We start from the raw sequence: 15,399 nt of genomic DNA on the forward strand, positions 1-15,399 counted from the left end.
GTGTAATCACTTAGTAACTCAAGAGCATGCACGTGTCTTTAGTACTCTACAGCAGCCTTGTTTGTAGCAGTGTTATACATTGTTGCAAACGCTGCTGTCACAGAGTACTAAAGACACGTGCATGCTCATATGAGATTAAATACTCAGCTAAGGATACCAAAAGAGCAAAGCAAATTTTAATAAAATAAGTAAATGAGTTTTTTTAAACATTGCATGTTCTGTCTAAACCATGAACGTTTAATTAGGACTTTGCTGTTGCTATAATTGATACAACACTGCGCTGCATATTCTCTTTCTGACGCGTTGTATTCTGGGCACAGAACATCCCTGCTTGTGTGCAGTATTCACAAGCTCCTCCCTCCTACAGGGTGTTCCTCCAGATTGCTTTATGCCTTCTTTCCGCCAGTGGCCCTTCCTTTATTTGTCAGTATCTGTGATTGTGTTGTGTGATCACTTCCCAAAGCCTTTGAGAATTTTAAATTTTCTTTTATTATTTAGATAGAGCACGCTATTTTAAACAACTTCTAATTCACTTCTATTATCAAAATGTCTTTGTTCTTTTAGTATTGTTTGTTAATAAGCAGGCACTTAAGCTCAGGAGCGTGCACGTGTCTGGAGTACTATATGGCAGCAGTTTGGCAATAATATTGTCCATTTGCAAGAGCACTGGATAGCAGCACTATTTCCTGTCATGTAGTGATCCAGATGCCTACATCCCATGAGAATGAACCAAATGTGATAATAGAAGTTAATTGGGAACTTTTTCAAAATTGTGGGGTTGATATGCCCTTAAGTAGCCATGGCTAATTCCCCAACATCACACCTGATTCTCATAACTTTACATATGGACTTCATTTCTTTTACAGGATATGTATGATCACTGTTCCCAAATAAACTCCACCACATTTTTCCCTGGAACCCAACCCCCAGACCTCAATATTTTGTTTTTTTGTGTGCGTTTCCTAAAACTTCCAAGAATATTCTCATGTACCTGCCACTCTGTCTTAAACGTGTAAGTGATATTTTAGAAAAATGACTTGTGACCAAAGTAATTTGTTCTGCAGGACTACCCAAGTTTTGCCCCTTCCGAATTTATTTATTTCTTTCATGTAATTAGCAAGAGTCCATGAGCTAGTGACGTATGGGATATACATTCCTACCAGGAGGGGCAAAGTTTCCCAAACCTCAAAATGCCTATAAATACACCCCTCACCACACCCACAATTCAGTTTTACAAACTTTGCCTCCTATGGAGGTGGTGAAGTAAGTTTGTGCTAGATTCTACGTTGATATGCGCTCCGCAGCAAGTTGGAGCCCGGTTTTCCTCTCAGCGTGCAGTGAATGTCAGAGGGATGTGAGGAGAGTATTGCCTATTTGAATGCAGTGATCTCCTTCTACGGGGTCTATTTCATAGGTTCTCTGTTATCGGTCGTAGAGATTCATCTCTTACCTCCCTTTTCAGATCGACGATATACTCTTATTTATATACCATTACCTCTGCTGATTCTCGTTTCAGTACTGGTTTGGCTTTCTACAATCATGTAGATGAGTGTCCTGGGGTAAGTAAATCTTATTTTCTGTGACACTCTAAGCTATGGTTGGGCACTTTGTTTATAAAGTTCTAAATATATGTATTCAAACATTTATTTGCCTTGACTCAGAATGTTCAACATTCCTTATTTTCAGACAGTCAGTTTCATATTTGGGATAATGCATTTGAATCAAACATTTTTTCTTACCTTAAAAATTTGACTCTTTTTTTCCCTGTGGGCTGTTAGGCTCGCGGGGGCTGAAAATGCTTCATTTTATTGCGTCATTCTTGGCGCGGACTTTTTTGGCGCAAAAAATCTTTTCCGTTTCCGGCGTCATACGTGTCGCCGGAAGTTGCGTCATTTTTTGACGTTCTTTTGCGCCAAAAATGTCGGCGTTCCGGATGTGGCGTCATTTTTGGCGCCAAAAGCATTTAGGCGCCAAATAATGTGGGCGTCTTATTTGGCGCTAAAAAATATGGGCGTCGCTTTTGTCTCCACATTATTTAAGTCTCATTTTTCATTGCTTCTGGTTGCTAGAAGCTTGTTCTATGGCATTTTTTCCCATTCCTGAAACTGTCATTTAAGGAATTTGATCAATTTTGCTTTATATGTTGTTTTTTCTCTTACATATTGCAAGATGTCTCACGTTGCATCTGAGTCAGAAGATACTTCAGGAAAATCGCTGTCTAGTGCTGGAACTACCAAAGCTAAGTGTATCTGCTGTAAACTTTTGGTAGCTATTCCTCCGGCTGTTGTTTGTATTAATTGTCATGACAAACTTGTTAATGCAGATAATATTTCCTTTAGTAATGTACCATTGCCTGTTGCAGTTCCTTCAACATCTAAGGTGCAGAATGTTCCTGATAACATAAGAGATTTTGTTTCTGAATCCATCAAGAAGGCTATGTCTGTTATTTCTCCTTCTAGAAAACATAAAAAATCTTTTAAAACTTCTCTCCCTACAGATGAATTTTTAAATGAACATCATCATTCTGATTCTGATGACTCTTCTGTTTCAGAGGATTCTGTCTCAGAGATTGATGCTGATAAATCTTCATATTTATTTAAAATGGAATTTATTCGTTCTTTACTTAAAGAAGTACTAATTGCTTTAGAAATAGAGGATTCTGGTCCTCTTGATACTAATTCTAAACGTTTAGATAAGGTATTTAAATCTCCTGTGGTTATTCCAGAAGTTTTTCCTGTTCCTAATGCTATTTCTGAAGTAATTTCTAAAGAATGGGATAAATTGGGTAATTCATTTACTCCTTCTAAACGTTTTAAGCAATTATATCCTGTGCCGTCTGACAGATTAGAATTTTGGGACAAAATCCCTAGAGTTGATGGGGCTATTTCTACCCTTGCTAAACGTACTACTATTCCTACGTCAGATGGTACTTCGTTTAAGGATCCTTTAGATAGGAAAATTGAATCCTTTCTAAGAAAAGCTTATCTGTGTTCAGGTAATCTTCTTAGACCTGCTATATCATTGGCTGATGTTGCTGCAGCTTCAACTTTTTGGTTGGAAACTTTAGCGCAACAAGTAACGGATCATGATTCTCATAATATTATTATTCTTCTTCAGCATGCTAATAATTTTATCTGTGATGCCATTTTTGATATTATCAGAGTTGATGTCAGGTTTATGTCTCTAGCTATTTTAGCTAGAAGAGCTTTATGGCTTAAGACTTGGAATGCTGATATGGCTTCTAAATCAACTCTACTTTCCATTTCTTTCCAGGGTAACAAATTATTTGGTTCTCAGTTGGATTCTATTATCTCAACTGTTACTGGTGGGAAAGGAACTTTTTTACCACAGGATAAAAAATCTAAGGGTAAAAACAGGGCTAATAATTGTTTTCGTTCCTTTCGTTTCAACAAAGAACAAAAGCCTGATCCTTCATCCTCAGGAGCAGTTTCAGTTTGGAAACCATCTCCAGTCTGGAATAAATCAAGCCTTCTAGAAAGGCAAAACCTGCTTCTAAGTCCACATGAAGGTGCAGCCCTCATTCCAGCTCAGCTGGTAGGGGGCAGGTTACGTTTTTTCAAAGAAATTTGGATCAATTCTGTTCACAATCTTTGGATTCAGAACATTGTTTCAGAAGGGTACATAATTGGTTTCAAGATGAGACCTCCTGCAAAGAGATTTTTTCTTTCCCGTGTCCCAGTAAATCCAGTGAAAGCTCAAGCATTTCTGAATTGTGTTTCAGATCTAGAGTTGGCTGGAGTAATTATGCCAGTTCCAGTTTCGGAACAGGGGATGGGGTTTTATTCAAATCTCTTCATTGTACCAAAGAAGGAGAATTCCTTCAGACCAGTTCTGGATCTAAAAATATTGAATCGTTATGTAAGGATACCAACGTTCAAAATGGTAACTGTAAGGACTATCTTGCCTTTTGTTCAGCAAGGGCATTATATGTCCACAATAGATTTACAGGATGCATATCTGCATATTCCGATTCATCCAGATCATTATCAGTTCCTGAGATTCTCTTTTCTGGACAAGCATTACCAGTTTGTGGCTCTGCCGTTTGGCCTAGCTACAGCTCCAAGAATTTTTACAAAGGTTCTCGGTGCCCTTCTGTCTGTAATCAGAGAACAGGGTATTGTGGTATTTCCTTATTTGGACGATATCTTGGTACTTGCTCAGTCTTTACATTTAGCAGAATCTCATACGAATCGACTTGTGTTGTTTCTTCAAGATCATGGTTGGAGGATCAATTTACCAAAAAGTTCATTGATTCCTCAGACAAGGGTAACCTTTCTGGGTTTCCAGATAGATTCAGTGTCCATGACTCTGTCTTTAACAGACAAGAGACGTCTAAAATTGATTTTAGCTTGTCGAAATCTTCAGTCACAATCATTCCCTTCGGTAGCCTTATGCATGGAAATTCTAGGTCTTATGACTGCTGCATCGGACGCGATCCCCTTTGCTCGTTTTCACATGCGACCTCTTCAGCTCTGTATGCTGAATCAATGGTGCAAGGATTACACAAAGATATCTCAATTAATATCTTTAAAACCGATTGTACGACACTCTCTAACGTGGTGGACAGATCACCATCGTTTAATTCAGGGGGCTTCTTTTGTGCTTCCGACCTGGACTGTAATTTCAACAGATGCAAGTCTCACAGGTTGGGGAGCAGTGTGGGGATCTTTGATAGCACATGGAGTTTGGGAATCTCAGGAGGTGAGATTACCGATCAATATTTTGGAACTCCGTGCAATTTTCAGAGCTCTTCAGTTTTGGCCTCTTCTGAAGAGAGAATCGTTCATTTGTTTTCAGACAGACAATGTCACAACTGTGGCATACATCAATCATCAAGGAGGGACTCACAGTCCTCTGGCTATGAAAGAAGTATCTCGAATTCTGGTTTGGGCGGAATCCAGCTCCTGTCTAATCTCTGCGGTTCATATCCCAGGTATAGACAATTGGGAAGCGGATTATCTCAGTCGCCAAACGTTGCATCCGGGCGAATGGTCTCTTCACCCAGAGGTATTTCTTCAGATTGTTCAAATGTGGGAACTTACAGAAATAGATCTGATGTCGTCTCATCTAAACAAGAAACTTCCCAGGTATCTGTCCAGATCCCGGGATCCTCAGGCGGAGGCAGTGGATGCATTGTCACTTCCTTGGAAGTATCATCCTGCCTATATCTTTCCGCCTCTAGTTCTTCTTCCAAGAGTAATCTCCAAGATTCTGAAGGAATGCTCGTTTGTTCTGCGGGTAGCTCCGGCATGGCCTCACAGGTTTTGGTATGCGGATCTTGTCCGGATGGCCTCTTGCCAACCGTGGACTCTTCCGTTAAGACCAGACCTTCTGTCGCAAGGTCCTTTTTTCCATCAGGATCTGAAATCCTTAAATTTAAAGGTATGGAGATTGAACGCTTGGTTCTTGGTCAAAGAGGTTTCTCTGACTCTGTGATTAATACTATGTTACAGGCTCGTAAATCTGTATCTAGAGAGATATATTATAGAGTCTGGAAGACTTATATTTCTTGGTGTCTTTCTCATCATTTTTCTTGGCATTCTTTTAGAATACCGAGAGTATTACAGTTTCTTCAGGATGGTTTAGATAAGGGTTTGTCTGCAAGTTCCTTGAAAGGACAAATCTCTGCTCTTTCTGTTCTTTTTCACAGAAAGATTGCTATTCTTCCTGATATTCATTGTTTTGTACAAGCTTTGGTTCGTATAAAGCCTGTCATTAAGTTTGGATAAGGTATTTAAAGCTCCTGTGGTTATTCCAGAAGTTTTTCCTGTTCCTAATGCTATTTCTGCAGTAATTTCCAAAGAATGGGATAAATTGGGTAATTCATTTACTCCTTCTAAACGTTTTAAGCAATTATATCCTGTGCCGTCTGACAGATTAGAATTTTGGGACAAAATCCCTAAAGTTGATGGGGCTATTTCTACCCTTGCTAAACGTACTACTATTCCTACGTCAGATGGTACTTCGTTTAAGGATCCTTTAGATAGAAAAATTGAATCCTTTCTAAGAAAAGCTTATCTGTGTTCAGGTAATCTTCTTAGACCTGCTATATCTTTGGCTGATGTTGCTGCAGCTTCAACTTTTTGGTTGGAAACTTTAGCGCAACAAGTAACACATCATGATTCTCATGATATTATTATTCTTCTTCAGCATGCTAATAATTTTATCTGTGATGCCATTTTTGATATTATCAGAGTTGATGTCAGGTTTATGTCTCTAGCTATTTTAGCTAGAAGAGCTTTATGGCTTAAAACTTGGAATGCTGATATGGCTTCTAAATCAACTCTACTTTCTATTTCTTTCCAGGGTAACAAATTATTTGGTTCTCAGTTGGATTCTATTATTTCAACTGTTACTGGTGGGAAAGGAACTTTTTTACCACAGGATAAAAAATCTAAAGGTAAAAACAGGGCTAATAATCGTTTTCGTTCCTTTCGTTTCAACAAAGAACAAAAGCCTGATCCTTCATCCTCAGGAGCAGTTTCAGTTTGGAAACCATCTCCAGTCTGGAATAAATCCAAGCCAGCTAGAAAGGCAAAGCCTGCTTCTAAGTCCACATGAAGGTGCGGCCCTCATTCCAGCTCAGCTGGTAGGGGGAAGGTTACGTTTTTTCAATTAAATTTGGATCAATTCTGTTCACATTCCTTGGATTCAGAACATTGTTTCAGAAGGGTACAGAATTGGTTTCAAGATGAGACCTCCTGCAAAGAGATTTTTTCTTTCCCGTGTCCCAGTAAATCCAGTAAAAGCTCAAGCATTTCTGAATTGTGTTTCAGATCTAGAGTTGACTGGAGTAATTATGCCAGTTCCAGTTCCGGAACAGGGGATGGGGTTTTATTCAAATCTCTTCATTGTACCAAAGAAGGAGAATTCCTTCAGACCAGTTCTGGATCTAAAAATATTGAATCGTTATGTAAGGATACCAACGTTCAAGATGGTAACTGTAAGGACTATCTTGCCTTTTGTTCAGCAAGGGAATTATATGTCCACAATAGATTTACAGGATGCATATCTGCATATTCCGATTCATCCAGATCATTATCAGTTCCTGAGATTCTCTTTTCTGGACAAGCATTACCAGTTTGTGGCTCTGCCGTTTGGCCTAGCTACAGCTCCAAGAATTTTTACAAAGGTTCTCGGTGCCCTTCTGTCTGTAATCAGAGAACAGGGTATTGTGGTATTTCCTTATTTGGACGATATCTTGGTACTTGCTCAGTCTTTACATTTAGCAGAATCTCATACGAATCGACTTGTGTTGTTTCTTCAAGATCATGGTTGGAGGATCAATTTACCAAAAAGTTCATTGATTCCTCAGACAAGGGTAACCTTTCTGGGTTTCCAGATGGATTCAGTGTCCATGACTCTGTCTTTAACAGACAAGAGACGTCTAAAATTAATTACAGCTTGTCGAAACCTTCAGTCACAATCATTCCCTTCGGTAGCCTTATGCATGGAAATTCTAGGTCTTATGACTGCTGCATCGGACGCGATCCCCTTTGCTCGTTTTCACATGCGACCTCTTCAGCTCTGTATGTTGAATCAATGGTGCAAGGATTACACAAAGATATCTCAATTAATATCTTTAAAACCGATTGTTCGACACTCTCTAACGTGGTGGACAGATCACCATCGTTTAATTCAGGGGGCTTCTTTTGTGCTTCCGACCTGGACTGTAATTTCAACAGATGCAAGTCTCACAGGTTGGGGAGCTGTGTGGGGATCTCTGACGGCACAAGGAGTTTGGGAATCTCAGGAGGTGAGATTACCGATCAATATTTTGGAACTCCGTGCAATTTTCAGAGCTCTTCAGTTTTGGCCTCTTCTGAAGAGAGAATCGTTCATTTGTTTTCAGACAGACAATGTCACAACTGTGGCATACATCAATCATCAAGGAGGGACTCACAGTCCTCTAGCTATGAAAGAAGTATCTCGAATTTTGGTTTGGGCGGAATCCAGCTCCTGTCTACTCTCTGCGGTTCATATCCCAGGTATAGACAATTGGGAAGCGGATTATCTCAGTCGCCAAACATTGCATCCGGGCGAATGGTCTCTTCACCCAGAGGTATTTCTTCAGATTGTTCAAATGTGGGAACTTCCAGAAATAGATCTGATGGCGTCTCATCTAAACAAGAAACTTCCCAGGTATCTGTCCAGATCCCGGGATCCTCAGGCGGAGGCAGTGGACGCATTATCACTTCCTTGGAAGTATCATCCTGCCTATATCTTTCCGCCTCTAGTTCTTCTTCCCAGAGTAATCTCCAAGATTCTGAAGGAATGCTCGTTTGTTCTGCTGGTAGCTCCAGCATGGCCTCACAGGTTTTGGTATGCGGATCTTGTCCGGATGGCCTCTTGCCAACCGTGGACTCTTCCGTTAAGACCAGACCTTCTGTCTCAAGGTCCTTTTTTCCATCAGGATCTGAAATCCTTAAATTTAAAGGTATGGAGATTGAACCCTTAATTCTTGGTCACAGAGGTTTCTCTGACTCTGTGATTAATACTATGTTACAGGCTCGTAAATCTGTATCTAGAGAGATATATTATAGAGTCTGGAAGACTTATATTTCTTGGTGTCTTTCTCATCATTTTTCTTGGCATTCTTTTAGAATACCGAAAGTATTACAGTTTCTTCAGGATGGTTTAGATAAGGGTTTGTCTGCAAGTTCCTTGAAAGGACAAATCTCTGCTCTTTCTGTTCTTTTTCACAGAAAGATTGCTATTCTTCCTGATATTCATTGTTTTGTACAAGCTTTGGTTCGTATAAAGCCTGTCATTAAGTCAATTTCTCCTCCTTGGAGTTTGAATTTGGTTCTGGGGGCGCTTCAAGCTCCTCCATTTGAACCTATGCATTCATTGGACATTAAATTACTTTCTTGGAAAGTTTTGTTCCTTTTGGCCATCTCTTCTGCCAGAAGAGTTTCTGAATTATCTGCTCTTTCTTGTGAGTCTCCTTTTCTGATTTTTCATCAGGATAAGGCGGTGTTGCGAACTTCTTTTGAATTTTTACCTAAAGTTGTGAATTCCAACAACATTAGTAGAGAAATTGTGGTTCCTTCATTATGTCCTAATCCTAAGAATTCTAAGGAGAAATCGTTGCATTCTTTGGATGTTGTTAGAGCTTTGAAATATTATGTTGAAGCTACTAAATCTTTCCGAAAGACTTCTAGTCTATTTGTTATCTTTTCCGGTTCTAGAAAAGGCCAGAAAGCTTCTGCCATTTCTTTGGCATCTTGGTTGAAATCTTTAATTCATCTTGCCTATGTTGAGTCGGGTAAAACTCCGCCTCAGAAAATTACAGCTCATTCTACTAGGTCAGTTTCTACTTCCTGGGCGTTTAGGAATGAAGCTTCGGTTGATCAGATTTGCAAAGCAGCAACTTGGTCCTCTTTGCATACTTTTACTAAATTCTACCATTTTGATGTATTTTCTTCTTCTGAAGCAGTTTTTGGTAGAAAAGTACTTCAGGCAGCGGTTTCAGTTTGTATCTTCTGCTTATGTTTTTCATTAAACTTTATTTTGGGTGTGGATTATTTTCAGCAGGAATTGGCTGTCTTTATTTTGTCCCTCCCTCTCTAGTGACTCTTGTGTGGAAAGATCCACATCTTGGGTAGTCATTATCCCATACGTCACTAGCTCATGGACTCTTGCTAATTACATGAAAGAAAACATAATTTATGTAAGAACTTACCTGATAAATTCATTTCTTTCATATTAGCAAGAGTCCATGAGGCCCGCCCTTTTTTTGTGGTGGTTATGATTTTGTATAAAGCACAATTATTCCAATTCCTTATTTTATATGCTTTCGCACTTTTTTATCACCCCACTTCTTGGCTATTCGTTAAACTGAATTGTGGGTGTGGTGAGGGGTGTATTTATAGGCATTTTGAGGTTTGGGAAACTTTGCCCCTCCTGGTAGGAATGTATATCCCATACGTCACTAGCTCATGGACTCTTGCTAATATGAAAGAAATGAATTTATCAGGTAAGTTCTTACATAAATTATGTTTTTTTGCTTCATGACTTTTCCAAACACAGCTCCTTTCAGATGTGTTCCTTCAAATTGTAAAGCTCATCTTGATATCTCTCTGTCAGCCCAAAAAGACAAACCAAATCCAGGAATCCATAAGTCACTGCAAAGGGACATGGCTTGCCTCTGTCTCAGATATGTGGGTCCACTAGAGTTGCTCAACTTTAACCCACATAAGAGCGGGTATGGGGAATTGATTGTAATATATTTGTTGTTCCCACAAAGGAACATACATTCTGGCCTGTAACTGATGAGAGAATCTGAAACTGACAAACAGAATGGTTTGTAATGGTATTCTTGTCACAACCCATGGTTTTTTACATCAAGCGTATTATATTAATTGTTTTTAAAAAAAATTGAATAACTCATGTTTTTGCCAAAATTTGACCTTTTTCCTTGGTGCTGACGTATAGTTTTGGCCAGGATTGACAGGTGGACAAAAGAATAGAATGGCTGACAGTGCAAGATTAAACATCAGCCTTTTTTGTTTACATTTTCCATATAAGTGAATGTGCACTAGAGAGCCTGAAGCATCTTCTGTTTCACAAACTGTTTTTCTATGGAATCCTTATTTAAATTGACACTGTACTGTAAATTTATTTCCTTCGTGTTTAATTTTTTTGTATTTGAAATAGTAGTTTTTGCTTATTAAATCCATTACCTAGGATATGTACATTTAAATGGGCAGACCTATCCATGTTGTTTTTATTTGTACACATTCTTATAGATATGTATTGAAATGCTATTTGTCTGGGGGGTTACATGAGCAAAATCTATTTCAGATTATTTTTTTTAAGTCTCTTTACTGCCCCCCACTGGCAGGTTTATTCTGTTCTCTCCTGTTTACATATCTTTTCTACAGAGCATATAAACATTCATATTTTTAATATATGTGGTTTCACCAGGCAAAAACAGCCATTTCAAATGATAAAATAAAGGTAAATGAGCAGCTTTTATACCATTTAATATACTCCAGATAAAATGGATCATTGGGAACACATTAAGGGGAGAATTACAGTACGGTGTCCTTTTAAGCTCCAAGGCTCTTGATGGAGCCTTTTTATATCTTAAAAATAGAACCAAAAAGTGTACATTTAAATATTTTCACATTTTATTTTACTTATTTTTTATTTATTTTATATATTTTCTTTAGAAATTTCTGAAGCAAGTTGAGCAATCGTTCATGTGTATCTGCTGTCAGGAGTTGGTTTATCTGCCAGTTACAACAGCTTGCCTCCACAATGTGTGCAAAGTAAGTTTTTCAACTATTTCCATTCTCACTCTCCTTTTCCAAAAAAATATTGTAAAGGGACTCAAAACCTTGAGTAGTCTATTTACATGTAGATTTTATGTAAGTACTTGAATCTAAAGTAAAAAACATGTCAATTATTTTTATAGATTAAAGGGACTTTTAAACACAGAATGTAATTCTGTATAACATTTTTATTATTTATTTGCGTCCTGTAGTATGCAACTAAAAAATGACTTTTTTTATGCTGCTCCCAGAGAGACTGGAGTACATTCTTAGAATTCAGAACCCCACTACTCCTGCAAGCTGTACAGTGATTGCATGATATGCGCAGGAGCTCACTTTCCTCCCATCCCTATCTGTCCACAACAAAGGAAATGAGAGAGGCTTTTAGAGTCAGTATGTTGCAGAAGTGCGAGACAATGCATTTAGCTAACAATGACTGTTTGACATGCTTTTTTAGAACATGTATTTCCTTCTTAATATGAGGAGAGTCCACGGCTTCATTCATTAATTGTGGGAATACAGAACCTGGCCACCAGGAGGAGGCAAAGACACCCCAGCCAAAGGCTTAAATACCTCCCTCATCCCCCAGTCATTCTTTGCCTTTTGTCACCGGAGGATGGCAGAGAAGTGTCAAAAGATACGTAGTAGTTCCTTATAGAGGGTAGTACCCTTCGGTATGGCATTGGGACTGGAGTTTTAAGTAGTCTTGTCAGCCTCTCACTGAGAGCATTGACGAATGTTAGGGTCTGGAGATGCAGGGAGAGTCTTTCTGCAAAACCATCCAGACTCGTATTAACAGCTCCTAAGCAATCAGTGTTGACGAGTTTCACTGCCTGCTTCTATCACTCAAATCCATGTCAGGAGCGATTCTACAAGACTGTCAAACTTGAGAGGCTGTGTGTCTGTTGCATGGCGTTGATTCCGGTTAGATTGTTTCATTTTATATTCATATGATAACGCAAGAAGACAGGGTCACAGTGTGACTCCTTTTATCTGTATGGAATCAAAGGTTAATATCTCCGGAAGGGGATTATTGAACAGGGGGCTTTACGCATAATTTGCTTTATTATGTTTTATGCTGCGACATGTGTGAGATGAGGCTCAGGCAGATGTTGGAACATTCAGGTTTTACTTTAGTTTTGGATAGCTGCGCGACCTGTTAGGTTTGGCGCGCTTCTTCCAGGAGCAGGGGCGGTCCTGCATGGCACACCACATGACAGGGTGTGGTCACACTGATTTCCTCTTTCCTGACCGTGCGGTTTACAGGAGACAAAGCGGTTTCTCTGTGGGGCCTGGGTCATAGGAGGTGGTGAGTGCCCCAGCCAAAAAAGCCAGCCTTAAAAGCACAAGTTATGGAGTACTCTGATACGTTAGAGGGTACTCCCTCTTTACCTAAATCTAATACCTGCTTTTATTGTGAGGAGGGTACGGTATACCCGCCTGCTCAATTATGTTCCACATGCCTTGATAAAGTACATATATCTAAGAAAACCAAGATGTTTTGAGCCGTCCACCTATGAAGGGTCTCCTTCCCGTGAGGTGAGTTCCCTGCATTCATCTCCTATTACACATGCAGCTTCCCATTGCACTGCTAATCCTCCTTCGGGAGGGGCCCTCTTACTGCCAGACTTTACTGAACCGCTACAAATGGCAGTGTCTGCGGCCTTCAGTGCTTTACCTCGCCCTGCTAAGCGCAAGCAAAAGGTCAAATATTGCTATCCTTCACAGGGGTCATCTACTAACTTGTTTGATTTATCTGATTCAAGATAATCCGCTGATGAGGATGCATCTGATACTTCAGAGGATGCTCTTTCTGGGTCGGAATCTGCTGCCTCTAAACCTCTGGCTGCTGAGCAACCAGACTTTAGATTTCTGTTAAAGGAAGTTTTGGCTACTTTAGAGGTTCAATAACCTAAATTACCCGAGGAACCTTCTATTCTGATAAGGTTTATGAGGACAGGGTGGTGCCACAGACTTTTCATGGTTCCCGTAAAGATGGCGAATATTAAGAATGAATGGAAGAGACTTGGGTCTTCTTTTTTCCCCTTCTTTTAAGAATCTTTTCCCGGTTCCGGACTCTCAATTGGCCCTAAAGTTGATGGAGCTATCTACACGCTTGCTAAGCACACTACTATCCCGCTTGAGGATAGTTCGTCATTTAAGGATCCCCCATGGATAAGAATCTAGAAACTTTTAAGAAAGATGTTTCAGCACATGGGGTATTTGTTTCAACTGGCAGCAGCGGTTGCTGCGGTGGCTGGAGTCACTACCAATTGGTGCGACTCTTTATCGGAGATGATCGAGGTGGAAGGTCCCCTTGACGAGATCCAGGAAAGAATTAAGGCCTTGAGCGTAGCTAATTCTTTTATCTGTGATGCAAATATGCAGATTATTCGCCTGAATGCTAAGACATCAGGTTTTTCTGTTCTAGCCCGTAGGGCACTCTGGCTGAAGTCTTGGTCTGTGGACATGACTTCAAAGTCTAGATTACTTTCCCTTCCATTTAAGGGGAAGATTCTTTTTGGTCCAGGCCTAGACTCAATCATATCCACGGTCACTGGGGGCAAAGGTGCCTTTCTACCGCAGGATAAGAAGAATAAACCTAAAGGACAGGGTCCTAATTTTCATCCCTTTCGCTCCGATAAGTCCCAACGCCAGCAGCCCTCTGCAAACCCTGAAGAGTCCAAGGGAACTTGGAAACCATCTCAGTCTTGGAATAAATCCAAGCAGAACAAGAAGCCAGCCGAAGCAAATTCGTCATGAAGAGGCGGCCCCCGATCTGTCACTGGATCGTGTTGGGAGCAGACTTTCTCTCTTTGTGGAGGCTTGGCTTGGGGACATGCAAGACCTTTGGGTTCTGGAGGTCATCGCTCAGGGATACAGGTTAGGTTTCAAATCTCATCCACCCACGTGCAGATTCCTCATATCAAACCTGTCTTTAAGACCAGAAAAACGGGAAGCTTTTCTAGGGTGCGTGAGGAATCTCTCCTACCTTGGAGTAATTGTGCCGGTACCTCTAGCAGAGAGAGGTCTGGGGTACTGCTCAAACCTTTTTGTGGTCCCAAAGAAGGAGGGTACGTTTCGCCCGATTCTGGACCTAAAGTGCTTAAACAAGTTCCTGTCGGTCCCATTATTCAAGATGGAGACGATAAGGTCCATTCTGCCCTTAGTTCAAGAGGGACAGTTCATGTCTACGATAGACTTGAAGGATGCTTACCTCATGTTCCAATTCACAAGGATCACTTCAAGTTCTTAAGATTCGCGTTTCTGGACCAGCACTTCCAGTTTGTTGCACTTCCATTTGGTCTAGCTACTGCCCCTTCGAGCGAAGGTTCTGGGGTCTCTGCTCACGGTGGTGAGAACCAGAGGTATAACAGTAGCGCCAATCTTGGACGACATCCTGGTTCAGGCTCCATCCTGTTGGCTGGCAGAGGACCATTCAAAATCTTTTTTTTCTTCGATCTCATGGATGGAAAATAAACTTAGAGAATAATCCTCTGGTTCCCAGTACCAGGGTGGAATTCCTGGGTAAGATAATAGATTCCATATCCATGAGGATATTTCTTACAGACCAGAGACATTGCAAAATTACTTCCAATTGTCTTGCCCTACAGACCTCCTTAAGGCCCTCTGTGGCCCGGTGTATGGAGGTAATTAGGCTCATGGTGTCCAGCAAAGACGACATCCCATTCACCAGATTCCACCTCAGACCTCTTCAGCTGTGCATGTTGAGCCAGTGGAACGGCGACCACTCGGATCTGTCAAAACAGATTTCTATGGACACCCGTTTGAGACAATCGCTCTTTTGGTGGCTCTGTCCAGATCACCTTTCCCAAGGGACATCCTTCTTGAGACCATCCTGGGAGATTGTGACTACGGACACAAGTCTATCAGGATGGGGAGCTGTTTGGAGTGCCAGGAAGGCACAGGGCCTGTGGTTTCGAGAGGAATCTCTCCTCCCGATCAACATTTTGGAACTTCGAGCGATCTTAAATGCTCTGAAGGCTTGGCCTCTTCTGGGTTTGTCCCAGTTTATCAGATTCCAATCAGACAACATAACCTCAGTGGATTACATCAGCCATCAGGGGGGAACGAGGAG

General features: G+C 40.5%; 1 protein-coding gene across 1 annotated transcript in view; it reads left to right on the plus strand.

Moving 5' to 3' along the window:
• The window catches only part of UHRF2 (ubiquitin like with PHD and ring finger domains 2), a 499,671-nt gene that overhangs the window by 456,015 nt on the left and 28,257 nt on the right, over positions 1 to 15,399 (plus strand). Inside the window, exon 16 of the mRNA XM_053702563.1 lies at positions 11,199 to 11,297. Within this exon, the coding sequence (XP_053558538.1) occupies positions 11,199 to 11,297 (99 nt within the window). The remainder of the gene's footprint in view (positions 1 to 11,198; positions 11,298 to 15,399) is intronic.

This window comes from Bombina bombina, chromosome 2 (assembly GCF_027579735.1).
Source record: "Bombina bombina isolate aBomBom1 chromosome 2, aBomBom1.pri, whole genome shotgun sequence".
Lineage (NCBI taxonomy): Eukaryota > Metazoa > Chordata > Amphibia > Anura > Bombinatoridae > Bombina > Bombina bombina.